At 49.2% G+C, this 26,755-nt stretch overlaps 8 protein-coding genes across 8 annotated transcripts; 5 read left to right on the top strand and 3 right to left on the bottom strand.

Annotated features, from left to right (window-relative positions):
- Positions 1–43: 43 nt before the first annotated feature.
- On the bottom strand, positions 44–1,183 carry N7519_001040 (threonine/serine exporter family protein; the record flags this gene model as incomplete). The annotated part of the gene is made up of 1 exon (XM_057287818.1): positions 44–1,183. One exon carries the CDS (start codon positions 1,181–1,183, stop codon positions 44–46), a length of 1,140 nt encoding a protein of 379 aa, XP_057153901.1.
- Positions 1,184–1,223: 40 nt separating this feature from the next.
- On the bottom strand, positions 1,224–2,579 carry N7519_001039 (uncharacterized protein; the record flags this gene model as incomplete). Its single annotated transcript, XM_057287817.1, has 1 exon — positions 1,224–2,579. The coding sequence occupies one exon, from the start codon at positions 2,577–2,579 to the stop codon at positions 1,224–1,226; it is 1,356 nt and encodes a 451-aa protein (XP_057153900.1).
- A 3,004-nt stretch (positions 2,580–5,583) lies between these two features.
- N7519_001038 (putative DUF341 family oxidoreductase) lies at positions 5,584–6,353 on the top strand (the record flags this gene model as incomplete). The annotated part of the gene is made up of 3 exons (XM_057287816.1): positions 5,584–5,631; positions 5,686–5,704; positions 5,755–6,353. The coding sequence occupies 3 exons, from the start codon at positions 5,584–5,586 to the stop codon at positions 6,351–6,353; spliced, it is 666 nt and encodes a 221-aa protein (XP_057153899.1).
- A 449-nt stretch (positions 6,354–6,802) lies between these two features.
- N7519_001037 (putative polyketide synthase) lies at positions 6,803–14,776 on the top strand (the record flags this gene model as incomplete). Its single annotated transcript, XM_057287815.1, has 7 exons — positions 6,803–7,051; positions 7,100–7,186; positions 7,338–7,681; positions 7,733–8,258; positions 8,305–8,905; positions 9,020–13,587; positions 13,646–14,776. 7 exons carry the CDS (start codon positions 6,803–6,805, stop codon positions 14,774–14,776), a joined length of 7,506 nt encoding a protein of 2,501 aa, XP_057153898.1.
- A 1,234-nt stretch (positions 14,777–16,010) lies between these two features.
- On the top strand, positions 16,011–20,414 carry N7519_001036 (uncharacterized protein; the record flags this gene model as incomplete). Its single annotated transcript, XM_057287814.1, has 6 exons — positions 16,011–17,516; positions 17,605–17,736; positions 17,787–19,797; positions 19,849–19,916; positions 19,973–20,080; positions 20,121–20,414. The coding sequence occupies 6 exons, from the start codon at positions 16,011–16,013 to the stop codon at positions 20,412–20,414; spliced, it is 4,119 nt and encodes a 1,372-aa protein (XP_057153897.1).
- Positions 20,415–21,486: 1,072 nt separating this feature from the next.
- On the top strand, positions 21,487–23,121 carry N7519_001035 (uncharacterized protein; the record flags this gene model as incomplete). Its single annotated transcript, XM_057287813.1, has 3 exons — positions 21,487–21,677; positions 21,727–22,757; positions 22,811–23,121. 3 exons carry the CDS (start codon positions 21,487–21,489, stop codon positions 23,119–23,121), a joined length of 1,533 nt encoding a protein of 510 aa, XP_057153896.1.
- A 535-nt stretch (positions 23,122–23,656) lies between these two features.
- On the top strand, positions 23,657–24,024 carry N7519_001034 (uncharacterized protein; the record flags this gene model as incomplete). Its single annotated transcript, XM_057287812.1, has 4 exons — positions 23,657–23,697; positions 23,748–23,816; positions 23,866–23,931; positions 23,985–24,024. The coding sequence occupies 4 exons, from the start codon at positions 23,657–23,659 to the stop codon at positions 24,022–24,024; spliced, it is 216 nt and encodes a 71-aa protein (XP_057153895.1).
- A 229-nt stretch (positions 24,025–24,253) lies between these two features.
- N7519_001033 (uncharacterized protein) lies at positions 24,254–25,833 on the bottom strand (the record flags this gene model as incomplete). Its single annotated transcript, XM_057287811.1, has 4 exons — positions 24,254–24,416; positions 24,468–24,743; positions 24,802–24,907; positions 24,975–25,833. The coding sequence occupies 4 exons, from the start codon at positions 25,831–25,833 to the stop codon at positions 24,254–24,256; spliced, it is 1,404 nt and encodes a 467-aa protein (XP_057153894.1).
- Positions 25,834–26,755: the final 922 nt, after the last annotated feature.

Raw genomic sequence — 26,755 nt, 5'->3', positions numbered from 1 at the left:
ACACATATACAACAGAAATATGTTCATAAATGCAAATAAATGACTAGAAGCTGAACAAACCAGTGCGCTTCTTGCCGTAGGGGTAGACAACCAAAGCCGCGATAAACAGCCCGACTGTGATACCTATCGCGACTTGGATCATGCCGAAACCAAGACTGGCAACTGAAGTTTCAGAGAGAGCACCAGAAGCCACAGTAGTCCCATTATTGTCGAGGTTCTGGCGAACCTCGTTGGCGTACTCAATGCCTGCAATTAAAGACCCACTAGAAGCAAGGCCAGAGGGTACCAGCACAAATATACCGGGAAGAATGGCGGTAGCGGCATGGCCATGCCAGACCCGACTGTACAGATTGCCTAGCACACCAATAGTGAATGCACCGACGGTATTGGCGACTTCTGATTGGGGACCGAGCTTGGTGGTGCTGAAATAGTTGGCGACGTAGCCGCACACAGCGATGAAGACCATGACGGGCATCTGTTTCCATTTTCCGTGGTTCACAATGGCCAGGAAAACAGCGTAGATAGCCACAAAGGGGAATGTGCGTGCATAAACCGATCCGTACACATCCAGGCCTGAACACGTAGATGCCGACGTTGCATTGGCATCCATCAGCCCGTAGATCGTAGTCCCCACTGTGATACCATAGCCCAAAAAGAGAGAGTAGATAATGGCATACACCATCCGGATCGAACCAGCGATTATTTGGTGAGACTGCAGTTCCAGACTGCTACAGAGAACCATGAATCCGGGGAGAATCAGAGCGATAGATGACTGTGCCATAGCGGAGAAACAGAAAAGTGGTTCAGATGTACCATTGCGGGTGACCATGATGCTGCCAAATGCGCGGGCGAGGAAGGAAGTCACGATGGCAGCAGTAACCTCAAAGACGTTGGAGTAGAGGGTGGACCGTGGCGCGAGAACGTGCTGCATCAGCCCAACGATGCAACCTAGACAGAAGATGATGGGCATATCGATCGGGCGGGCCTTGAAAGCGAACGGACCGACGGTCGCACTAGCAAGACCGTACACCAGGACCAAGACCCATTTGTTGAATCGGGGCTTGCGCTGCATAATATCGTCCAGTTCCTGGGTTGCCTCTTCGACACCGATAAGATCGTGAACAACATTCTTATAAACGTTGTGTGTATCAGCAAGGCGACCAAGGTCGACTCCCTGCACCATTCGCACAAGTTTGACTTCGGCCGTGCGTGTGGTAGGATCATCAAAGGACATGATCATACAACCGGGCAGATATAAAGAATTGGCCCGAAACTTCCAGGACCCGGGCAGTCATTTGCATATACTCCTCCAGACGATGGGTCGGGGCACCGTATCGCATAAGCGCACGGCACAGTTGCATGATGTACCGCTGACGTGCGATGATCTCCGCGATATGGACAGTGACACGGATTTCGTCTTCCAGACGGGTCTTTCGCTTGCTTCTCTTCCATTTCTTGTGCACACCCGGCGCGGCCTCTGCCGCAGCAGGCAGACTGGCCGTGCTGAGGTTCATGGAGGCATTGACCAGCGACGAGGTGGACAGATGGGCTGACTTCTTGTACCATTTGAGCTTCTCCTTGCGCGGGGTAGCGGCACCAGATGTTGGCAGAGACAGAGAAGCAGGGAGTGGGGGCGAGAAAGAACCTTTCTTCGGGGTGGAAATACCGGAGGAGACCTGCGTGTCACTGTCAGAGTCATCCGTGATGACACTTTCCGGGCGCGAAGAGCTTCCAGTCTGGGCGGCCTGGAGCTTCAGCAACTGCGACAAAATGCCGCTGCCACCGCCCAATCCACTGGACCGTCTGCGCTGCGTAAAGGCGCTGATCAAGCCCTCGGGAGTTGTCTGTCCCGACCGCTGATATGCGCCCCGAGGTTTCCGCTTGCGCAGCTGATCCTGAACCATGGTCATGCTGCGGACCAAGCGATGAGCCTCGGCGCTAGGGGGCGGCTCAATAACATCCTCACCAGTCTCCAATGCGTGCGCTCGGTCGGCGTCATGGCGAGCGCGGCGGGCCTGTAGCTCCTCAAGTGGGATACCGCTGTCGAAGTCGTCTGGAAGGTATGAGGCGTTGAGGGGCTCGCCTTCATCCGTGGGGCGACCGAGGCGTTCCGTCAAGCGGCTAGTTTTCTGTCGCAAAAGCTGACCGGTGGCTCTGAAGCGGTCGCGGGCTGAGGTAGTCCGGTCCATTTTACCAAAATCATGTTTCTCGGTCTCGCCCAACTCGTCGGGGGTGTGCACGTTGGCCAGGCCAGAGCCACCCCGGGAATGGGTGGGGGCTGGCGGGGTGATGGTTCCGGAGAGCGGGACTTCGCTGAGGTCTGGGGACGACAATAACGGGCGCGACGAGGGATGTGAGGCATCTTCGTTCCGGCGCAGACTCAGCGAACGAAAGCGAACCCTGTGATGGGATCGACTGCGAGGCCGTGTGGGTGGCTCGAGTCCGGCATCATATTGATTGACATCGACGGTAGCCTCACGCTCAAGGCTTTGACGATCACCGGGGTTGTCAATGATTGGAAGAGGATATTCTGCGTATTCTTCATTTGGGCTGGGATGTGGGTTGATGAAGCCCGACATGAAGGGAATGTAAGTGAGCTCGGTGGCTCGGTGGCTCGGGAGATTAGCCGAGAACGAACTGCAAGCCGTCTATGCAGGTACAAGGCACAACGAATGATAGGAGTCAGAGGTGAAAAATAATATATGAAAAGATGAACAGGTTTGAAAAGGACAGGAGAATAAAAAGAGGGGAAAAATGTAAAGAGTCTCTCTCTTTTTTTTTTGATAAGGCTAGAACAGGATTAAATGGCAAAACCAAGGAATTGGCCAAGAAACTCCCTCGTTCGTCTTGGAGAGCTAAAATAGTTAAAAAAGGAGTCTAGATCTTCAGATAATGAAATCATAAATATCATAAAATACTTGGATTTATATGCACATCCTCTACAGAGTACGTTAATAGGCCCAACCCTAAGTTTACCTATTAATCCTGCAAGTGTACATCCATGGGTCCATGCACACTGACATATCTCCCTCTATCATTCGGGGAATAGAAAATCATTCTAGATCTTCTAAAGTACGTGCTACTTGCATATCAGCGAGGTGGTGTGGGTCATATTGTGGCGATCTTTTATCCAGCATTTGGCATCCATTCGGGCTAAAATGGTCTATGTTGTATGGTTGTGCTTGTTCCCATGTTCCCATACTCCCATGTACCCTGTAAATACTCCATTTTTATATGGGCTTCATATACTCCATAGTGCATTTGTTTGTTTTTCTATTGAACTTTCTTGTTCTCCTTATCTTTGGCACATACAAACAACCCCTTAGGCCGCGTTTGGACTACCCAAAACGTCGATCCTGACCCACGTATTGGGCAGTTATTTTGCAGCCACCTCCTGAGATGAGTGGAGTGGAAAGTGTCAGTGCTATACTCCGTAGAGTCCCTTGCAAATCTGATTCCACTTGTGATATCAAAGAACAGACCTCACGACTTATAGATAGAAGCAAGACCCACTTAAACCCACATAAGGGCCCTCAGGATTCACGCAGAACATTACGAATTGAAAGCTCGCCACCTGGTGGAGTTCAAAAGGACATGGCGCAAAATCTGTGTTGCACATGATTGAATGATTTTGCGATTTTCATTTGGTCGAGACCTTTCCATACATATGTATGCTTACCTAGGTAACCCCTCTATCCCTTCTTTATCATTTGTGTTATCTTGTACGACGCTCAGTTGAGGTTGTTTCCCTCTCCTTACCTATTACCTACAACATTAGGTAGAAACAGTCCATTCAAATCTTGGAAATGCCCACGTTGAGTTATGCCGCGCATGGAGGCCACGCAACGGATGAGAGCCACAAAGGGACGACCAGAATGTGGTCCAGTCTCTGTCCACCAATGGACCATGCACGATAGGGGTTGCCACCCAAAAAAGGGGTGAAGACAACCTAAGCTAGAGAAAAATTATGGCATAGCAAAAGTTTGTACAAAAGAAATTCCACGAACTAGTTAAGAGTGAGGTGATATATAGTTCTATTTTGTGAAGTCGTGAATATGATTTGGAGGAATAATAAATAACACCAGGCAAACCTCGATGGCAAACCCCACTATGCAAACCAATCAAACATCTGGATGACTAAGCATACCAGATGGCCCCAGGACATGCCCATGTCCATCGATTTAGTATGTGACAGCAAGTGCAGTCCATGGCACCTCCGAAATATTGGGCTACACCTTTGTACCCAGGTATACCGCCCTATATACCGTCTCCCTCTTGAACATACCGCCACAAGAATACATAAGCGGCCGTAGTCTCTTAATGGTCTTCTCAGGTAGTCTTATCCGGTAGTATTTTCATATGTCACTTTTAGTGGTCTTTTTAGTAGTCTCCTTAGGTACATACCATTGACTGCTAACCGTTAGTGCTAAACCATGTGCCTGCACGCTAACTATACTAGGAGTTTCAGACTGGCAGAACTGGCAGAATATTTGGAGGGCGGTACCTGGTTAAAAAGGTTTAGCTCAATATCTCTCCTACTGTACTTATGTAGGACACATACATTTATGTATGCTTGATCAACTTTTTGTCCTCCAAATTCCATCATCCTCACCAACTTACCCAGCACATAAAGGTATGCTATCCCATATTAACGCAACCCACCAACGTACCCAAGAGTCTGCCCCTTCACCCGATCAAAAGTACTGCCCACATTTCTATTCACCTTTACCTCCCGTATTTTGGACTCGAGTCCCAGATTTTTGAACGTACAAGCACGCAAAACCGGGAACAGAACGGGCGAGAGACGGAGCGTGGTAGTTCGGTCGCCCGAGTTCAGGGAAGACGGCAGCGTCATGAGGAACCGAAAAAAAAAAAATTATCATTGGGACAAGAAAAAGAATTCGGAGAGCTTAAGGACCGGAGCCAGACGACTGTTATCTTGGACAAAGTCCCATCGTGCCTTCCTCAATTTGGAGCTTCCTGGTCGTTGGCCATAAAGCATAGGACGAAGAGTGGGGGATCCAAGCAATATGTTGAGTGTGCTGTTTGAAAATTGTAAAGACTTTCGGAGATGATAGAGATTCCAACCTTGAAAGGTTGCATACAGTTAATTATTACACTATAGTAGCCCAAAAAGCCATGTGGACGGCGAATCGATAGAATCAAACGCCAATAGGACCTGATTTTGGACACACGTTTACCAACCTGGTAATATCAACGGTGATATATAACGTGCTTTTGTTTTAGAATTGGAAATTGGATTGAGTACAACGCCGAGTGGGATACGTGGAGTGTGCTCACATATCCAGATCGACGTCTGTGAAACTGACAGCTACGCCGAGTTCAGGGCAAAGTGGATCTGTCTCCTCGCGGCGAGTTTCAAGGCCCCTGGTCGTTCGTGCGTATCGATGAAATGAAGCCGAACGAGGTGATTGCCTTTTCCGCGGTGGGTTGTTGTTCGCCACGAAGGAAAATATAAAATGTCGCAGGCAGACATGGCTATCACCATGGCAAGTCGCAGTGATTTTTGCTGACAACGGCACTTTTGCTCTACTTCATTTGCCTATCTCGCTACCCAACACAATGCCCCTACGATTGTTGTGTCTCCATGGCTGGGGGACGAATCAGAGGGTAAGCTACCGACATGGCTGACAGGGGGGTGACTGGATCCTAATTCGCCAATAGATTCTACAGTCGCAACTGAGTATGCAATCTCCTGCTTTAGTCGAGAGACACCAAACTCTAATCCAACAGGTGGGCTCATGCATGAGCTCCAACGCGACAATACCGCGACCTTCTCTTTCCTCGAAGGTGACGTCGATTCAGCCCCGGGCCCCGGAATCGCCGGTTACTATGATGGTCCGTACTACAGCTACTACCGTTTCCCACGCACCTTTTCCCACGAGGACATGGACGAATCCGACATCCTGGAGGCATACGAGCAACTGAGTGAAACAGTTGCCTTGGAAGGTCCGTTCGACGGGGTTCTAGGCTTTTCCCATGGCGGCACATTGGCTGCTGGCTTCATGATCCACCATGCCAAGATGAATCCGAATGAGCCTGCGCTATTTCGATGCGCAATCTTCATCAATTCCCTGCCACCTTTCCGCATGGAACTTGGGCAGCGTCCTGTCGTAGAGGAAGGATTAGAGGGGTTCATCTCCATCCCCTGCGTGCACATTGCCGGGGCCAAGGACCCACTCTTCGAATACTCGATGGCTTTGTATCGGCTCTGCTCTGCGAGGTATTCGACATTTGCCGTACATGGGAAGGGCCACGATGTCCCCAGTGATCGGAAGAATGTCGCCATAATCGCCACTGCAATTCGAAAACTGTCCAGTCAAATCTTGTGACACCAGATACCAAAGAAAGGGTTTTCATTTCGGTTGTGCGACACGGAGGCAAAGGTTGGGTGAAAAAAACGTTGGCTGAAAGGGGAGAGTAGTATGTTTGCGGTTGTGGAACATAATTTCCAAGATGTTGTTGTAATAGTATATTGCAGATTCTTCGCGAAGGCAAAAAAAAAAAGTGTTTCAGATCGAGATATTCATGGCCTTTGAGTTTTGTTTCGCCGTTGAGGGTTGCACCCGGATACTTACCTCGCTGCGACTTGATGTGACACCTTCCCACATGTCCCGACGTAGATTGTCACGGAAGATGGATGGCGTCAAAAGGCCGAGAAGACCGATGGCTATGATACGGGGAAGCCCATTGCCCTGGCGTGAGAAAACCCAGTCCCCTCGCTTTTCCCTGGCATGCGATATATGGTTATTCGCCGACCTCCAGCGAACCAAAAGCAATAATGTCGTCACAAACCAGCGTCAAACCCCCAAAAGCGACCATTTCAGAAGATGATCTGGCAAACTTGGCCGCTGGATCTTGTATACCGATAGCAATCGTGGGAATCGGCTTCCGGGGACCAGGGGATGCCAAAAATGTCGAGAGGCTGTGGGAAATGATTCTCACGGGTAAAGAGGCATGGAGCCCAATTCCAGCTAGAAGGTGGAACAGTGCAGCATTCTATCACCCAGATCATGCTCGCCATGGAACCGTAAGTGATACATGAAATGAGTCGGAATAATCAATAATGTGGGAGTAGATCAATGTAGAAGGTGGCCATTTTCTGGAAGAGGATGTATCGGTGTTTGACGCGCCGTTCTTCAACATGACAAGTGACGAGGCAGCGGTGAGTACAGATTCGAGCGTTGTCGAGCTCATCTAACGGTGAGCCAATCAGGCCATGGATCCCCAGCAGAGATTGCTCTTGGAGGTAGCATATGAAGGCCTTGAAAATGGCAAGTTACTCCTCCGAATCACGTTTTCAAGGCTGATGGTAGATAGCTGGCATTCCTCTGACCAACATCATGGGCACAAAGACGTCCTGTTTTGTGGGGTCTTTCTCTGCAGACTATACGGATCTCCTACTTCGGGATCCCGAGTGTGTGCCCATGTATCAGTGCACAAACGCCGGACAATCGCGTGCAATGACGGCAAACAGGCTGTCTTATTTCTTTGACTTGAAAGGGCCCAGCGTTACGGTAGACACAGCCTGTTCGGGAAGTCTTGTAGCACTTCATTTGGCATGTCAAAGCCTCCAGACAGGGGACGCATCGACAGCGATTGCAGCGGGAGTCAATTTGGTATTGAGTCACGAGTTTATGTCGACGATGAGCATGATGAAGTATGTGAAAAATTACCCACGACCGGAAAGACTAGACTGATTCAGCGCTAGGTTTCTCTCCTCAGATGGGAGATGCCATACCTTTGATGAAAAGGCGAATGGGTACGCGCGAGGCGAGGCAGCTGGCTGTCTCATCCTTAAACCCTTAGCCAAGGCGTTACACGACCACGACAAGATTCGGGCCGTGATACGAGGCACGGGTTCCAACCAAGACGGGCGCACTGCAGGGATAACACTACCCAACGGAGCAGCCCAAGAAAGTCTGATCCGAAGTGTGTATGCACGGGCTGATCTGGATCCCTCGAAAACCGATTTTGTCGAAGCTCATGGGACAGGCACACTGGCCGGAGACCCAGTTGAGACAGGGGCGATCGCTCGTGTCTTTGGAATTGGTCGTCCACCTGACAACCCTGTGCGGATTGGCTCCATCAAAACCAATGTCGGCCACTTGGAAGGTGCAAGTGGAGTAGCAGGTGTGATCAAGGCAGTGCTGATGTTGGAAAGCCGCATGTTTTTGCCAAACAGGAATTTTGAGAAAATTAACCCGCGCATTCCACTCGATGATTGGAAACTCAAGGTTTGGATATTCGGGCAAGTTGGAAGTTGGAGACTAACATCGGTAGGTTCAATTGCACCCTGAGCCATGGGAGACCACAGGGCCTCGTCGCGTTTCTGTGAATAGTTTTGGATACGGTGGAAGCAATGCCCATGTCATTGTCGAAGATGCCCAAGGCTATCTATCTAATTGGGGATTTGACGAACATCACACAATCATATCAGCTACGACCAACAACCACGCAGAGACCGTTCTTAGTTCGCCGCTTGCTTTATCTCGCATATTCATGGTCTCCGGGTTCGATGAAAGAACTTGTGCACAACAGATGGAGGCTCTGAGCAATCATATTATCGATACGGGACACAAAGTTGACCAAGAGAAGTTTCTGGACGACCTTGCATTCACAATCAATGAGCGGCGCTCTATCTTTCCATGGAAGGCAGCCGTTGTCGGAGACACGGTTGCAGGTTTGGCAACCTCGCTCTCCCAGAATGTCAAGGCTAGGAGCGCTGTTCGGAAGCCAAGGCTTGGTTTTGTCTTTACTGGGCAAGGCGCACAGTGGGCCGGTATGGGAAGGGAATTGCTTCAGGCCTATCCTATCTTCAAAATGTCAATTTTGGCGATCGACAAGTTTCTGATTGACATCGGAGCTCCTTTCACAGTGGAAGGTACACAGACAACCACTTTTTAGAAGTTCCACGCACTGACACGTTGAAAACAGAGGAGATCACAAAGACCCCCCCGGGACTCCGATTTGAACCATCCAAGTCTCAGCCAGACAGTGTGTACGGCCTTGCAGATAGCGCTGGTCGACTTGCTAAAATCATGGAATATACACCCAGACTCCGTGACTGGACATTCCAGCGGGGAGATTGCCGCGGCATACGCTACTGGTGCACTCGGCATGTATGATGCAATGTCGGTGGCATATTACCGAGGGGTTGTAGCAAGCCAGCTTTTGCATGACCAACCAAATAGAGGTGCCATGATGGCAGTTGGGATGTCTGCCGAAGAGGTACAGCCCTACTTGGACGAATTCCAGCCTAGACAGCTGGTCGTCGCGTGTATCAACAGTCCATCCAGCGTAACGATATCAGGCGATATACTTGCGATTGATGCGCTCGCACAAACACTGAAAGATCAGCAGGTGTTCAGCCGACGCCTTGAAGTGGGTGTCGCTTATCACTCTCCTCATATAGAGCAGGTTGCCGAGCAGTATCACAGCCTGATAGGCCATATCCAGCCTCGAGGACTAGATCAGATAGCAGAAGACAAGAGAGGAAAATGGCCATTGTTCTTTTCTTCGGTTACTGGAAAGATGGCTCCTTTGCAAGAATTGCATGCCCGGTACTGGGTGTCTAACTTGGTCGGGCAGGTCAAATTCGCCCAGTCCCTGAGGACTTTGTGTTTTGAGACAAATAGTCAGCGTGGTGGGAATACAGGAGCTTCCCGAATAAGAAGGGCTGGGGCAGCCCAAAAGCCTTCTGTGGATTGTCTCATCGAGATTGGTCCCCATGCGGCACTTTCCGGGCCGATCAAGCAAATTCTCCAGGCTGATGCGAAGCTCAACGCCGCCGATATAGCTTATATTAGCATCCTCACGCGGAAGGCCAACGCAGTCACTACAGCTCTCGGCGCAGTTGCCACACTAGTATCACTCAACTACCCCATTAACTTTGGCACGATCAACAGGCCTGCGGGAGCCAAGAAAGGTAGCACACCGCAGCTACTGACCAATCTTCCAACCTATGTCTGGAATCACTCCAGGTCATATTGGACAGAGCCACGATTGAGCAAGATGTATCGGAACCGAATATCGTCGCGGATGGATTTACTTGGTGCGCCCGACAACATGGCATGTCCATTTGAGCCTCGCTGGAGAAATTATATTCGAACCTCAGAGCTTCCTTGGCTTCTCGATCACAAGATTCAGGGGAACATTGTTTTCCCTGCCGCAGGGTATCTGGTAATGGCAATCGAAGCATCAATACAGTTAAACAAAGAAGAAAAGATTGCTAGATATATCCTGCGAGATGTGGCAATACAATCAGCCCTGGTTCTCAGTGAAACTTCTGCTGTCGAGGTTATGGTGTCCCTTCAGAAGTCGACACAAGACCAAGAACATTTGTACAACTTTCATATATACTCTATCTCGGAGGAGAACAGGTGGATTGAACATTGCACTGGCTTGGTCGGGACACAAAAAGGTATTGGTGTTTCAGGTGATGGAGCCGAGGAAAGTGATGGTTATGCAACGGTCCCTTTGGGGACTGAAGTCCATGGAGTATCAGTGATTGACGTCCGTGACTTTTATGAGAAGCTTCAAAATTCCGGGTTGGAATACGGGCCATGCTTTGCGAATATGACAAAAGCACGTGCGACCAAAGACGGGGCGTGCTTTGCAGAAGTCACTGTGCCAGATACACTATCCGTGATGCCTGCATCGTTTCAGCATGAGCTTTTGGTTCATCCATGCACTTTGGATAGTGTATTCCAGACTATTTTTGCAGCTTTACCCCCGGGTATGGGGATTGAGGAAGGACCTGCAATTCCTGTCTCCATCGAAGAGATGGTTGTATCATCCCGTCTGAGCTGTTCCGCAGGAGAGCCCATGAGTATCTGTACTAACGTGCGCCCGATGCCAAATAAGGATGTGATCGCATACATAGTCGCGGTCAATTGCAACGAGAAGCAGTTCAAAACCGAGCCAACTATCTCACTTCGTGGCCTACGGTGTGCGCGACTCGAGCGTCATGAACCGGCATCGCAGACAAAAGATAGCCGCATAATTTATCAGATTGACTGGGAGCCCGATCCTAGCTTTTTGTCCAGCGATAATGCGTCATTTATATTCACCGAGAAGAGTACTGTTCAAGAGCCCGCGCGACAGAAAGAGTACGAAGAGATTGCAGCCAGCTTCATCAGAGCAGCGCTGGAGAAAGTCAGCAAAACGGAAGCAATGAAGCTGGACACTTCTCACCGCAGATTCTGGTGTTACCTCCAAGATGTGCTCGAACGACATGATGATAAGCCCTCAATATCATCATCTCACTCGGAAAATATCCATTCCATCCCGATGGGAAGGTTGCTCCCGGTCATTGGCCAGAACCTTGTGGCTATTATTCGAAACCAAGTTGACTTTTCCACCGTCATCAAAGACGATCACCTTTTGGACGAGTTCTGGGATATATTCTCAGCGGACACCTCGTATCGAGCAGCTGCAAAGTATGTCAATTTGATTGGCCACAGAAAGCCAGACATATCCATCCTTGAATTTGGCGTTGGCACAGGCCAGGTAGCGGAGATATTCCTCAAGCATCTTGTGACGCTTAATGAGACGCCCTATTGCGGGAAATATACATTTGCCCACGAAAGCGCTTCTGTGCTTGAGCATACCTCGAAGCGGCTGGAGGCATGGTCAGAATGGGTCGAATGCAAGCTCTTGGATCTTGACAAAGATTTTGCCGAACAAGGATTTGAAAGGAATTCCTTTGACATCATAATCCTGGCTCACGGATTGTGCACTGCACGTTGCGAGAAAAATGCACTTAGCAAAGTCCATGATCTTTTGAGACCATCTGGTTATTTGATTGCAATCAATCCCTTCCACCCAAAGAAAAATGTGCTGAAAAACCTGTTGTTCAGTGCCTTGCACTCTTTGTCCGCAGACGAATTCTGTTTGGGTCAGAGTGGTTGGACAGATAGTCAATGGGACGAGATCCTGCAAGATGCGCATTTCACGGAGGTTGATGCCTATGCAGATCAAGACACCGAGAAGAGCCATCAGTTTATCCTGGCCAAGAAAGGGAAAATTCATCAGTCGTCCAGAAAGGTTTCCATCATTTGTGGGGACAAAGCCGAAGCTAGACACCTAGTCATTGAGCTCGAGAATATCTCATGTGAGGTGAATGTGACACATGTCAATAATGTGGAGTGTAAGGATCAGATTTGTTTGGTCTTGGATACTTCAAAGTCCTCCCTACTGGCCTCTGGAAATGAAGTTACATTCAGCAAGATCAAAGAAATGTTTACACAGAGTGGAGGAGTTCTCTGGATCACAAGGGGAGGAACGATTGAGTCCGTCAACCCAACCGCAGCCTTGGTGGTTGGATTTGCAAGAACAGCGCGAGCCGAATCAGGTGTCAATCCGATCGTCACCCTCGACCTGGATGCTCAAAATCCTCTCTCTGAATCCCAAGCCGCCGACATTATTGCAAAAGTTCTGGTTACCCGATTCCTCCGTGAAAGTCCAGATGAAGATACGGAGTATGCGGAGAGAAATGGGCAAATCCTGGTTCCACGAGTACTAGAGAATCCGAAGGCAAACAAGACGATGAACAGCATTAATGATACAGAAGCTATATCCGAGCAGCATTTCCATAACCTCCAGCAACCTCTCCGTCTTTCCAGGAAATTCGATAACCCCGGGTTCGTTGGTGATTCGCAGGTGACAGACCTCCCAGACGGCTATGTTGGAATCAAGGTACTGTCCTTTGGCCTGAATAAATGGGATGTTCAGCCAGACTATCTCGATTGGGAAACAGACGACACCCTCGGTATGGAGTGCAGCGGCATAGTATACAACGTGGGTGCTGGCGTTCACGACATCACCGTAGGCGACCGGGTTGCCTGCTTTGGGACTGGGACGGCGAAAAGCTTTTATCACGATCGGGCATCAGCTTTCCAGAGGATCAATGGCGAGATGTCGTTACAGATGGCTTCGGCTTTGCCTCTAGCATATACCGTTGCTTATTATGTTGTGAACCACCTGTCAATGGTCGAGTCGAATGATGCCGTTCTCGTCCATGATGCCGGAAGTCATTTCGGCCAAGCACTTTTGGAAGTGTACTTGCTGACGGATGCTCGGATTTTTGCGACGGTGTACAGCCCGAACGAAAAAGACTTGCTCAGCTCGAGGTTCGGGATAGCCCGAGAGCATATCTTCATGAGCGGGAAGGACGATGTAGCCAAGGGCGTGTTACGGTTGACTGAGGGCAAGAAAGCAAACGTAGTAGTCGCATTCGAGACTGCAGAGGAAAGGATTCTGCAGAACAGCACTGCGCCATTCGGTCGGTTAATCCAACTCCGAACAAGCAACCTCAAGACTCGATTGTTGTCATGCCCCCAGAACATCTCCCTGTCTACGGTCAATATATTTGAGCTCAAGAGGGAGAGGACGAACCTCGTCAATCAGATATGGCCAAAGGTCTTTCGGTTGTTCCTCGAAAGAAGACTCAAAGGGCCTGGCTTTACTGATGTATATCATGTTTCAAAAATCCAAGAAGCAATAATGGCAATACAAACCAAGCAGCATGTTGTGGTTCAGGTGGAAGATAGTGATGTTGTGACGGTACAGCTTACCCCATCACTCAGAGAACGCCGACTTGCCTCCAGCTAACGAGATTTAGGCCACGCTTCCTAGAGCTACGCAGCCATTGTTCCAAGCAGACGCGTCCTACATGCTGGTTGGTGGGCTTGGTGGAATTGGGAGGGAAGTAGCCTTGTGGATGGCGCAAAACGGAGCAAAGAGCCTGATTTTCGTAAATCGAAGCGGGCTTTCGAAATATGAGTCTCAGATGACAGTGAGGAACCTGGTGGAGAAAGGTGCCCAGATAACCACCCGAGCTTGTGACATATCCGACGAGACTGCAGTTCAACGAATGCTTCAGGATCTGTCTTATAGCGTGCCTCCAATACGGGGGCTGATCCAGGCAGCCATGGTCCTCAAGGATGTCCACATTGAAAACATGAGGTTGGACGAGTATCGAGATGTCATGGGCCCGAAGTATCATGGCACCTGGAATTTGCACCGCCACCTCCCCGCGGATCTTGATTTCTTCTTGATGTTATCGTCTATCAGCGGCGTTATTGGGAACGCAACACAGGCTGCCTATGCCTCTGGCTGCACTTTCATGGACGCATTCGCAGCTTATCGGAGAAGTCTGGGTCTTCCAGCAGTGTCTTTGGATCTTGGAACAATCACAGACGTTGGCTATCTGACTGAAAACAGGGATTTAGCGACAAAGATGGAACGGCAAGGATTCCAGGGCACTGACACACCAACACTTTTATCCCTGATACAAGTTGCAGTCTCTCATTCGACGGGCGGAGCAGCACAACTGGTAACTGGTCTCGGCCAATGGAAAGAAATGGAATCACTCGGGAACTTCGACGCACCTTTGTTCGCCCATTTCCGGTACAAGTTTCAGGGTCATGGAAGATCCACTGCGCTCGGCGACTCGATGGAAGGATTGAAGGTTGAACTTGATGCTGCAAAAACGGTGGATCAAGCCACCATAATAATCTGCGACGCTCTCAGCAGAAAGATTGCCTCCCATCTCTCTATCCCGGTTGAAAACATCAATCATTCCAATCCAGTTTCTGAGTATGGAGTTGACTCACATGTGGCCGTGGAGCTGCGCAACTGGGTATCAAGATCCATGAATTGCACTATCCCCATTTTAGAAATTCTAGCAAGGTCTATGTTGGAGTTGTCTCATAAAATTGCCAGCCAAAGACTCGAGGGCAAGTCGGAATGAGTTCCGTGCCCTATGTGGTGGATACGTTGGATAATATACAATATGATAGTTACGTATACAACAATGTACTTCTACCCAGCTTAACATCCATGGATATATGTCTCTTGTCGATTTACACCGACGATGCTTTATTTATTTACTTCTTTAGGAAAGGATCGGACATCTGGCGCAACTTGGGTGCCAAGACTACAATCGTAAGCAAATGGTGGATCTATACGGAGTAAAGTCGTAATTCCGGCCAAATCTCTTATATCCATGGATGTATATTACCATGTGAGAGTGGGAAAAGGGCTTAAAGTAAATTGGAAGGCCGAATTCGAGGTTTCTACCCATAAGGCCTATTGATGACTGTTTTTGATCAAAGCCTGAGCCCAACTGTATAGTAGGTAGGCTAGGTCACCAGATACTCTTAGGCAACATTCAATGATCTTACGTGAGGCTGCGCTGAGGGTTGGCATTTTAGGTTCGAGATTGATCTCGGATGTTGTGATTTGATCCTGTACCGCGAGCAAATAAGAGAAGATTAAGGGTCCAGATCGTCCGTTTCATTTTGCTATTTCGAATCTCCGATCTGCTAGCAAATATATGATGAATCGAAAGTCGGTCCGGTCAAAAACTCTCAAGTGCATGCATTAGGGCAGCAGATCTTATCATACACCAGTTATAGCAATCCTCAAATTCATCATCCAGATGTGCAATGCGCACAGCTTTAAGGGGAAGACAAGGATATGTTTGCTATCAACTCTGTACTCCACGGAGGATAGTCCATGGATATTCTTCCGACAAGCAACTGTTCTCGTCCAATGAACATCCTGCTCGGCCTTCGGTCTTTCTCCACATTTAATTCCATCCAAGGTTGCCCACCTGTCGGCACAGCTACGGGGACCGCGTGGTGCCAAGACTCCAATCGGAGCTTAGATTAAGCGAATAAGCCGATTAGTCAGCGGCTCGGGTCCAAAATGCGCCTCCGATTTATTTTGGGCTTGTCGATGTATGACTCTTAGACGAGTTCTAGGGCGGAATGTTTATTCTATCAATTGGGGCTCCGCACAGAAATCTTAATGCTGCCAATAAGAAAGCAATGTTTGCTTCGGCCTCGGATTTTCGGGGCCACTTTGGCGTGGGTCCCTGAGACTCTCATAAAGGATGCGGTCCCCTTCAGTTGGTATCTGCGTAGTCTACGAGATACTAATCGGCATTTGTCAACGTCTCCCTCCTTCTCTTCGCCGCCATCATGGACGGGTCAGAAAAAGCCGCGGGCGCAAGCTCTGACGAGATCCAATTCGATACCGAAAGCGCCATGACGATCACAGGCGACGAGACTCCCGGCAAGGAGAGCCCCAATCTCAAAGGAAATGACTGGAGCATGATGGCCAAGCTCCAGGAGGAGAACGATCGCAACTTGGCAGCTGGATTCAGGAAACAGGAACTTGGTGTCACCTGGCAGGATCTCTCTGTGCAGGTAATAAGTTCAGAAGCCGCTGTGAATGAGACTGTCCTCTCCCAGTTCAATATTCCCACCAAAATCAGAGAAGGCCGACGAAAGCCCCCTCTACGGACAATCCTCAACAAGAGCCATGGTTGCGTGAAGCCCGGTGAAATGTTGCTTGTGCTGGGTCGCCCCGGCTCTGGCTGTACGACACTGTTGAAAATGCTTGCCAATAGACGAGGAGGATACAAATCAGTGGAGGGCGATGTGCGCTTTGGATCTATGCAGCCAAAGGAGGCTGAAGAGTTTCGCGGCCAGATTGTGATGAACACCGAAGAAGAGATCTTTTTCCCAACCTTAACGGTTGGTCAAACTATGGACTTTGCCACGCGCCTCAAGGTGCCCTTCAATCTGCCGGACGGTATGACTGCCTCGGAATACCAACAAGCGTCGAAAAAGTTCCTCCTCGAATCCGTCGGTATCTCTCACACCGAGGACACTAAGGTCGGTAATGAGTACGTTCGTGGAGTCAGTGGCGGTGAACGCAAGCGAGTTTCTATCATCGAATGTATGGCCACTCGAGGCTCTGTCTTCTGCTGGGATCAGTCGACCCGTGGCCTTGATGCGTCCACTGCGCTTGAATGGACTAAAGCCATCCGAGCTATGACCGATACACTCAATCTGTCGACCGTGGTTACTCTTTACCAGGCTGGTAACGGCATCTACGGTTTGTTCGACAAAGTTCTCGTGCTTGATGAAGGAGAACAGATCTTTTACGGCACCAGAGAGCAAGCTAGGCCCTTCATGGAGGAAGCCGGATTCATCTGCCGAGAGGGCTCTAACGTTGCGGATTACCTCACTAGTGTCACTGTACCGACCGAACGCAGAATTCGACCTGGCTTCGAGAGCCGCTTCCCGCGTAACGCGGAGGCGCTGAGAGCCGAGTATGAAAAATCACCCATCTATACTCAAATGGTAGCAGATTACTCTTACCCAGACTCCGACCTCGCCCGCGAGCGGACCGAAGAGTTTAAGAAAGGCGTGGCTTTTGAAACCTCCAAAAATTTGCCCAAGAACAGTCCCTTCACCGTTGGCTTCGTTGACCAAGTTAAGATCTGCGTGCAGCGCCAGTATCAGATCCTTTGGGGCGACAAAGCTACATTCATCATCAAGCAGGTGGCCACACTATGTCAGGCCTTGATTGCCGGCTCCCTGTTTTATAGTGCGCCCGATAACTCTGGCGGACTTTTCATCAAATCCGGTGCCCTTTTCTTCTCCCTTCTTTACAACAGCTTACTCGCGATGAGTGAAGTGAACGAGTCATTCTCTGGAAGACCTGTGTTGATCAAGCACAAGGGCTTCGCTTACTTTCCACCCGGCCGCTTTCTGTCTTGCCCAGATTGCTGCCGACGTACCTGTGTTGCTTTTCCAGGTTTCCATGTTTGGTCTGGTTCTTTACTTCATGGTGGGACTCTCAATGTCTGCTGGAGCTTTTTTCTCCTACTGGATCATTGTCTTCACAACAACAATGGTAAGTGTCATTCAATTTCCTCACATGGCTGTCAACTAATAAACATACAGACTATGACTGCTCTTTTCCGAGCCGTAGGAGCTCTGTTTTCTACTTTTGATGGAGCCTCCAAGGTCTCGGGTTTACTGATCATGTGCACCGTTTTGTACACTGGCTACATGATCCCAAAACCTGCAATGCATCCTTGGCTCGGTTGGATCTTCTGGATTGACCCGCTTTCCTATGGGTTCGAGGCCTTACTGAGTATAGAATTCCATGACAAGAGCGTCATTCCATGCGTCGGGACGAATCTGATCCCCACTGGCCCCGGATATGAAAATGTCCAGGCCTACCAAGCTTGCGCTGGTGTGGCTGGCGCGATCCCAGGCCAGAACTTCGTGATTGGCGACAATTATCTAGCGTCACTCTCATACAGTCACTCCCATGTCTGGCGCAACTTCGGTATCAACTGGGCCTGGTGGGCTTTGTTCGTCTTCGTCACGATTGTCGCGACTTCGAGGTGGCAGTCACCCTCCGAGGCGGGCAGCACCCTGGTTATCCCCCGTGAATACTTGCACAAGCACGTCAACAACCAGCAAAGGGACGAAGAAGGTCAGAGTCCAGAGAAGCGGGTTTCTCCGACCAAGGATGAGTCTCCAAAGCTTGACAACCAGTTGGTCCGCAACACGTCCGTCTTCACATGGAAGAATCTTTCATACACAGTTCAGACACCTAGCGGTGACCGAGTCCTCTTAGACAACGTCCATGGATGGGTGAAGCCTGGTATGCTCGGTGCTTTGATGGGTTCCTCTGGCGCCGGCAAGACAACTCTACTTGATGTCCTCGCTCAGCGCAAAACTGAAGGAACTATTAATGGATCTATCATGGTTGATGGCCGTCCATTGCCCGTCTCGTTCCAACGCTCAGCCGGCTATGTTGAGCAGCTTGACATTCATGAACGTATGGCAACGGTTCGGGAATCGTTGGAGTTCTCTGCTTTATTGCGCCAACCTGCTACCACCCCACGCGAAGAGAAACTTGCTTACGTGGACGTTATTATCGACTTGCTCGAGCTCCATGATCTGGCTGATACTATGATCGGTAGTGTTGGAGCTGGATTGAGTGTCGAACAACGCAAGCGCGTTACTATCGGAGTCGAACTTGTTTCTAAGCCCAGCATCTTGATCTTCCTCGACGAGCCCACTAGCGGCCTTGATGGCCAGAGTGCGTATAACACAGTCAGATTCCTTCGCAGACTTGCAGATGCTGGCCAGGCTGTCTTAGTCACCGTGCATCAACCATCTGCGCAGCTTTTCGCCGAGTTTGATCAGCTTCTTCTTCTCGCTAAAGGAGGCAAGACTGTTTTCTTCGGTCCTATCGGAGAAAATTCGCAGGGCATCAAAAGCTACTTCTCACGTTACGGAGCGCCATGCCCGCCTGAGACTAACCCCGCTGAGCACATGATTGATGTTGTTTCGGGTCAACTGAGTCAGGGCAGAGATTGGAACAAGGTCTGGCTGGAGTCACCTGAACATAGTGCCATGCTTAAGGAGCTTGACGAGATCATTGAGACCGCTGCGTCGAAGCCGCAAGCTACCACCGATGATGGTCGAGAGTTTGCTACTACCCTCTGGGAGCAGACAAGTCTAGTTCTGAAACGTACTTCAACAGCCTTATACCGAAACTCCGACTACATCAACAACAAGTTCGCCCTCCACATCTCCTCTGGCTTGTTTGTGGGATTCAGTTTCTGGATGATCGGTGACTCCGTCTCTGATCTCCAGAGTGTGTTATTCTTCATTTTCAACGCCATCTTTGTCGCTCCCGGTGTCATCAATCAACTGCAGCCAACCTTCCTTGAACGTCGCGATCTGTTCGAAGCACGGGAGAAGAAGGCCAAGATGTACTCATGGAAGGCGTTCACTATCGCATTGATTGTGTCGGAAATCCCGTATCTGGTTGTGTGTGCTGCTCTTTTCTTCAACTGTTGGTATTGGACAGCCGGTATGGCAGTTGAATCCAGTAAGAGTGGTAGCATGTTCTTCGTGTTTTTCCTCTACGAGTTCCTCTACACTGGAATTGGTAAGTTGACCATCCGTTTTCATATTGACCCCAACTAACAAACAAACCTAGGCCAATTCGTCGCTGCATATGCACCGAACGCCCAGATGGCTGCCATGATAAATCCTCTAATACTGGGCGTAAGTTTTTTGATTCCCGCCCTTCGGAATATCTCAGCTAACACCGGACTTAATAGACAATGATCTCTTTCTGCGGTGTCTTTGGTCCCCTACGCCCAAATTGTCAGCTTCTGGCGCTACTGGATCTACTGGCTCAACCCGTTCAACTACCTCATGGGCAGCATGTTGGTCTTTGGCCTGTTCGATCGCGAAGTCAATTGCAAGGAGCAAGAGTTCGCCAAGTTCGACGCACCCAATGGAACCACCTGCGGTGAATACCTGAGCGACTTCATGCAAACCATTGGCACCCGTATGAACCTCATCAATCCCGAAGCCACCGAAGGATGCCGTGTGTGTCAATACACCCGTGGATCCGATTACCTCGTCACCATCAACCTGATGGACTACTTCTATGGCTGGAGAGACACCGGTATTGTGGCTCTGTTTGTGGTCAGCTCGTATGCCCTCGTGTTTATTCTCATGAAATTGAGAACCAAGGCATCCAAGACGGCCCAGTGATTGGGGTTTGGACCTTCAAGGGGTGGTTGATTGTCAACTTTCCAAAAATTAGATTTCTAGACGTGCTTTTTCTCCACACCTAGAGGTGTGAGTATATGTTTCTCTTTTCTTTCCTGCAGATAGCTCTAGACCTACAGACCCTGTACATCTCTACTCATTTTAGATTGAATGTATATTAATTTAGATTATCCCGAGGTACTTTGTAATCGGAAGGTATGTAAGGGGTAGCACCCGCAGCCCTGGAGACATCCCGGCCGAGAAACAGGAGATAAAGTCTAGGAGTTACCCCGGCCAAGCTCCAGCCACACGGAGAAAGTGCGAGCGAGTCTCTACTCCGTACGGAGCAGAATTATATTGATCTTATTATTCTTGAAAAGAAAATTGGTACGTCTGTTGAATTCAGTGATCGACATTGGGGAATGCTCTCCTTAGCATATTACATCATTAGTCCTGTCTCTTCTAAATTGACCAAGACAGGATTCCCAGAGTGATGACATAAGTTGGAAGCTACATCACGTGATGGGCCCTCAGACCCTGGACTTCCAGGTGGATAGATCCCCAGTTTCTCTCTCCCTTTTCCTCCCAAGTCCATAGATTAGCATCAATACACTCGTGTTTGCCGCCTCTTCTCGCCTTCTTCTCGCCGACCCAAGTTTAATCAACCCGAGGAATAAGGTTGACCTTAATGCAGCTCTCGGCTGATCACAACCTTTATCGGACAAAGTCCGAGCCGAAAGAAAGTTATGAGAGCCCAGTATTGGCCAAAAGGGTTGGGGTAAGGGACTGGTGATCAGGCTGATTGTGACTCCACCGTGGGGGTCACGGCACCTTTCTCACAGACGTCCTATCATATATCGTCAAGACCGTCATACAACCCGGATCGCCTCTCAGGATTTCCGCATTTGGGTTTCCCCGCAAACTGATGCTCCCCCACGTTTCTCCAGAATCCCGGATTCACGGGGTAAATGCGATCTTCAGAACAGCATGACATGGTCCATGCCGTTCCCGGCATATAAATGATTGCCGGCCCCGGGACCTTGTCCTGCTCAAGTACTATTTTCATCTGAGCATCATGGTCGGAACCGAAAATGCCATCACCGAGGCGGAGTTGGGGACGAAGATGGACTTGAGCCATGAGGAAGTTGTCCATATGGCAGAGTTGACCGAGGAAGAGAAAGTTGTCGAAAAGAAATTGCGCAAGCGGATTGATGCTCTGATTATGCCACTGGCTATCCTGGTGTACCTGATGAATTACATAGATCGGTAATATCTTCGACAATCCATAACAGTTGGTCAATGCTAATGGAAGCAGTAACAATTACGCCGCAGCGAAGCTCCAAGGCCTGGAAGCGGATCTCAGCCTCAACGATACAGAATACCAAACTGGTCTCTCCATTCTCTTTGTTGGATACATTCTCATGCAGGTGCCTTCGAACATGCTGCTGAACTACATGGGTCGACCATCCCTATACATTGGATTCTTCGTCTGCGCGTGGGGGCTGGTATCGGCCGTGACAAGTCAAGTCACTGGTTACGGAGGCATTGTGGCCTGTCGATTCATTCTTGGCGTGGTCGAAGCGCCCTTCTTCTGCGCCATTCTCTTCTATCTATCCAAGTGGTACACAAAGCGGGAATTGGCTTTCCGAATGAGTATTTTCTACTCCGGCTCCCTGCTGAGTGGCGCTTTCGGAAATCTCATCGCCGCGGGTATCCTCAACGGTCTCAGAGGCCACCGAGGGCTTTCGGCATGGCAATGGCTCTATATTATTGAAGGTTCGATTACCTGTGCCATCGGAGTGGTCATTTGCTTCGTCCTCCCCGACTTCCCGGAGACATGGAAACTTTTGTCCCCAGAGATGCGCAAAGTTGCCCAGCGACGTCTTGCCATTGAGGCTGGTCAGGCCGATGTGGATGAAGGGGGCGGCAAAAGCCAGTTTGAGGGCTTCAAGCTCGCCATGACCGACATCAAAACATATGTGTTCGCCTTGGCGTATATGTGCATCACTGGAGCTTCCGGCTTCCAAAACTTCTTCCCGACTTTGGTACAGACGCTCAACTTGGACGAAACCATCACTCTGGTGCTAGTGGCACCCCCGTATCTATTTATGGTGGTATATTCCCTTTGCCACTCCCTGGCTTCTGATAGATTCGAGAAGAGATTCTGGTTCTTCGTCTACCCGATCCCAATCACCATCATTGGATTCGTCATCTTCATGAAAACCGATGGTTTCGGACCACGATATTTCTCCTTCTTCTTGATGGTCTTCGTGTTCGCTCAGAATGGAACCATATACTCTTGGCTCGCGAGCTCCATTCCTCGTCCGCCTGCTAAGCGTGCTGTCGGTTAGTCATATTTTATTGTGTGTTCGATTGATCAACAAGCTAATCAAAAACAGCCTTCGCATTCTTCAACTCAATTGGAAACAGCGCTTCAATTTGGACCCCCTACACATATATTGAAAGTGAGGGCCCTCATTACCCCACGGCCATGGGTGTTTGCATTGCGCTACAGGTAATTGGTGGTCTTGCGGCTCTCTTCTTATACTTCAACCTGAACATGCTCAACAAACGCCAGGAGCGGATGGAGAATGAGGAAGTTCAACTTACCGATAAGGATATTCGTCGGCTGCAGGCTACTGCTGATATTGAGGGGATTGATATTGCCGCCGCTAGACGGCTGCAGAAGGGATTCCGCTATGTATTGTAGAATGATTCTGGCATATTTCAGATGATTTGATTTAATATCTCAATTCGAGAATTTTTGACTTGTATATTGGTGAAGTAGTACCCACTTGTATGACAGAAGCCCATTATGATCAACGGTAGCAATCCCAACCCGGACATGGTAAAGGAATGGAGTCCCAGTGGTACGACAGTCCTATCACAGGTAATGTCCAGGCTGTGCAGGCTGTCGTGAGTGATGATAATTGTCCAATCATGAATTACTACATCAACCCATATATGGTCACCTGACATGTGAAGTCATTGACATTTAAATACTGCGAATTGCACCGACCTATTTTCCTTACGATCTCTTCGATTACTTCACAATCCAATATTTGAACTTTGATCCTGACTCCAAGTACATATCATCTTACGCTGTGTGACAGCTCAAGGTTGACATCCCTTTCCATATCTGATCGACATAAACCCACTTGCCCAACATGCAAGCAATTTCGAGACCCATTCTCCGTCTCACAAATCCAACTCTTATCCGATCGCTATCTGCCACTCCAAGAATCATGGGTTCAGGTGACATAGGTTCGACCGGCTTCATCCCTGAGTACGCCGGCACTCTCCAAAATGGATGACGTCATATCTGACCCTACTTAGGAAGGACTCTTTCGCCAGGCGCGAGGCTGCACACGAAGGGATGTACATCCGACAAATAGAATCGGAGAAGTGAGTTGCGCTGACCCCAATGTAAATAAATAAACTTACCCAGCGATAGGCTTGAGCGTCTCAAACAAAAGGTCAAGGAGCAGCGCAAGCATATGGATGAACTCGACAAACATATGTAGGGATATCCTGGATTTTCCCTCTTTTAAGACCAACACTGACAGGTCACAGCGACGAGTATACCAAGTCTCAAGGGGGTGAACAGAACTAGCTTTGCGACTCCGTTGCAAGATCTCCTGAACGGGCTTGATGGTCATACGATCGAGTTCTCCTGAGACATCGACATACGCATTACAACCAGCTCGACTTTCAACTAACAATAGTTTCATAATAATTTTCAGCCCTCTATACTTGATACTTTGGTAGCCTAGCGTTGTTACGAATTGGAATGCAACATCGATTTTGAACCTGGAGTTTCCTCTCTAGTCTCTTCCTCAACTCTAGATCTTTGCCTGCCACCTCCATCGGTAGCTCAAACAGGCCCATCTCGCCATCAGAAAGAAACCAAGAGACACTATTAGAACACTTCCCAAATATGCGACCATGGCTTTCTTCCCAACTTTGTCGAGCATCTCACCACCAATGGGGATACAGATTAGTGTGCTAAGTTCTCATTAGTGACGAACTAGCAAGCTGGGTAGTATGAACACTCACGCAACACTGACTATTGAATATGTCAGGCCAAACCTTCCACCAACCTCGCTAGCCTTGGAAATCTGCCCGATGCAGGCTGGTGCAAGACTCAAGAATGATCCTGAGGCCAACCCGAAGATGACCGAGAACATATAAAGCCCAATAAGGGTGTTACCAAACGGCAGCCAGATCACAAAAACTGCCAATGCACCCAAAACAATGAGCGCAGTCTGGGTGTTGATTCTGCCAAAGCGATCACCTACACCCCCAGCCATCAGTCGTCCTGCCGTGGAGGCTCTGTGTCAGACTAGTTAGCGCTTTGCTCGAGAGACCATCAACATCCAATTCCACTCACATGCTCAGGACAGCAAGAAGGATAACACTGGTATTGGTAGAAAACCCCTGCATGACCACGTAGGTTGGATACAGACCCAGACCAGCAAAAACCTCGAGCTCAAGTCCTATTTCAATTTCAAGTCAACATTTCTTTTCTCCTGCCATGCACATCCTGGACGGGAATCAACCTACCAAAGAGGCCCATTGTCAGCCAGGTAAACCTCGCATCTTTCAAAGAACGCAAGTTGATAGTCGATTTGCTTCTGCCCTTCGGAAGGCGTGCCTTCACCAGAACCGTTCCAAGCATACCCAATATCAGCACCACTAATGCCAGCAATCGAATCGTCCACTTATATCCCAGGTTGGTAAATCCAGCTCTGAGCACGAATGGAAATATCACACCACCAAGGCCTGCGCCCGCCATCGAAATCCCAATAGCAAGGGCTGCCTTTCGATCAAACCATTGAGGCACACTCGCCAACGCGACTGTGCTCAAGAGGGCAGCGCCAGTCCCAGAAAGAACACCAAGGGTAAGGACAAAGTGCCAGTAAAGATGGCTTTCGGCGAGAAGAAGAAGGCCAGTCACATAGCATGCAGTTCCAGCTATAAGAAGGCCCTTAGGTCCATATCGATCAAACATTGGCCCGACCTGAACCGAAATACTCAGACCGAAGAAGGTGAACAATCCCGGAATCCAACCGACTGCACTTGGCGAGTAGCTGGCCAGCTGATGAGAAGAGAAGTAATTTTGCAGAATTCCCGTCGTGTTCATCACTCCGAACGTACTCATCAAGAGGAAGAATGAGCCGGCCACAACACACCATGCTTGCAGCCCTCCATCTGGGAATGCGTCATCGGTACTATGACCAGTGAGATGGGTTGTCAGGGTGGAGAGCTCGGCTGGGGGTTCGACAACGGAAAATGCCGACCGGGGGGCTTCTTCGTCGAAGTTTGCGTTTTGACCCGTGGGGTAACTAGCGGGATATTCAGCCACACTTGTCGAGGCCGAGTGCCATGGCTCTTGCACAGTTGCGGGGGCGGACTCGTCCATAATATGATGTTCTTGAGCCTTGATAGATGATAGTGATACTGAGGCGAGGAACTTCAAAGGGAGCAATAGGAATGAAAAGGCAACGCAGCTATCTGAACGATTTTACAGAATATCCAAAATTCTAGTTATGTGGAGGTGACTCATTACGATAAGGGCTTGATTTAGCCTTCAGGTCTGCATGGATGATTTCATGGTGGGGAGTATACATCGGCATCGCCCTCCGACCTTTTGAACATGGGGGATATCGTGGTCAATGGATGATATATTTCGATTCATTATTCGGATGCTTGGGCTCTCGAGGCCTCCAGTGGCTCCATTGGCTATTGTTTTCTGCAAGTATATGAATAATGCTGCTTCTTTACGAGATTCTCACCATCGGCTTCCTTCCCGACGTCACCTGGACGGCATTGACTCGGCATCCATGAATAAAGGCAAATTCCCATCAGGGACCCCTATGTAGGAGGATGGGTCACTCTGGGATATGATTACATATGTTCACATATTGTCCTTTGCTGCTGCATTCCACACCTGTAGGTACATACAGGTACATGTACAGGTGCAATTGGTCTCCACGGAGGCACCACCCGATATGTCGGGTGGATTGCCATCTAGCACTCTCTCCATGGGGAACTCATATCGTAATATTTTTTCTCCAGTTGCAGACCTAGCAATTGGTCCTTCTTGAATGAAAGCAAGGGTTAGTTATGTTGCAAAGGTTTGATGAAGATCAGTGGCATGACACTCGCGCCACTCAACCCCTCAATATCCCGCGCCGCCAAAGATCCCGATTTCCTCCATTCTCACTTCAAACGAAGTGGCATGATTTGAAAAGTAAACCAGGTGACGTTGTAAATATTTCGTTTGCGAATCACGATTTATTTGTGAATAGATAGCATATATCTATCCTTTTCTCATGAAAAAG

This window comes from Penicillium mononematosum (genome assembly GCF_028829835.1).
Source record: "Penicillium mononematosum strain IBT 11891 chromosome Unknown utg000001l:1.0-4488741.0:1.0-4491989.0, whole genome shotgun sequence".
In the NCBI taxonomy this organism is placed as follows: Eukaryota; Fungi; Ascomycota; class Eurotiomycetes; order Eurotiales; family Aspergillaceae; genus Penicillium; species Penicillium mononematosum.
The sequence above is the reverse complement of the archived record's forward strand: the minus strand, read 5'-3'. Positions and strand labels throughout refer to the sequence as shown.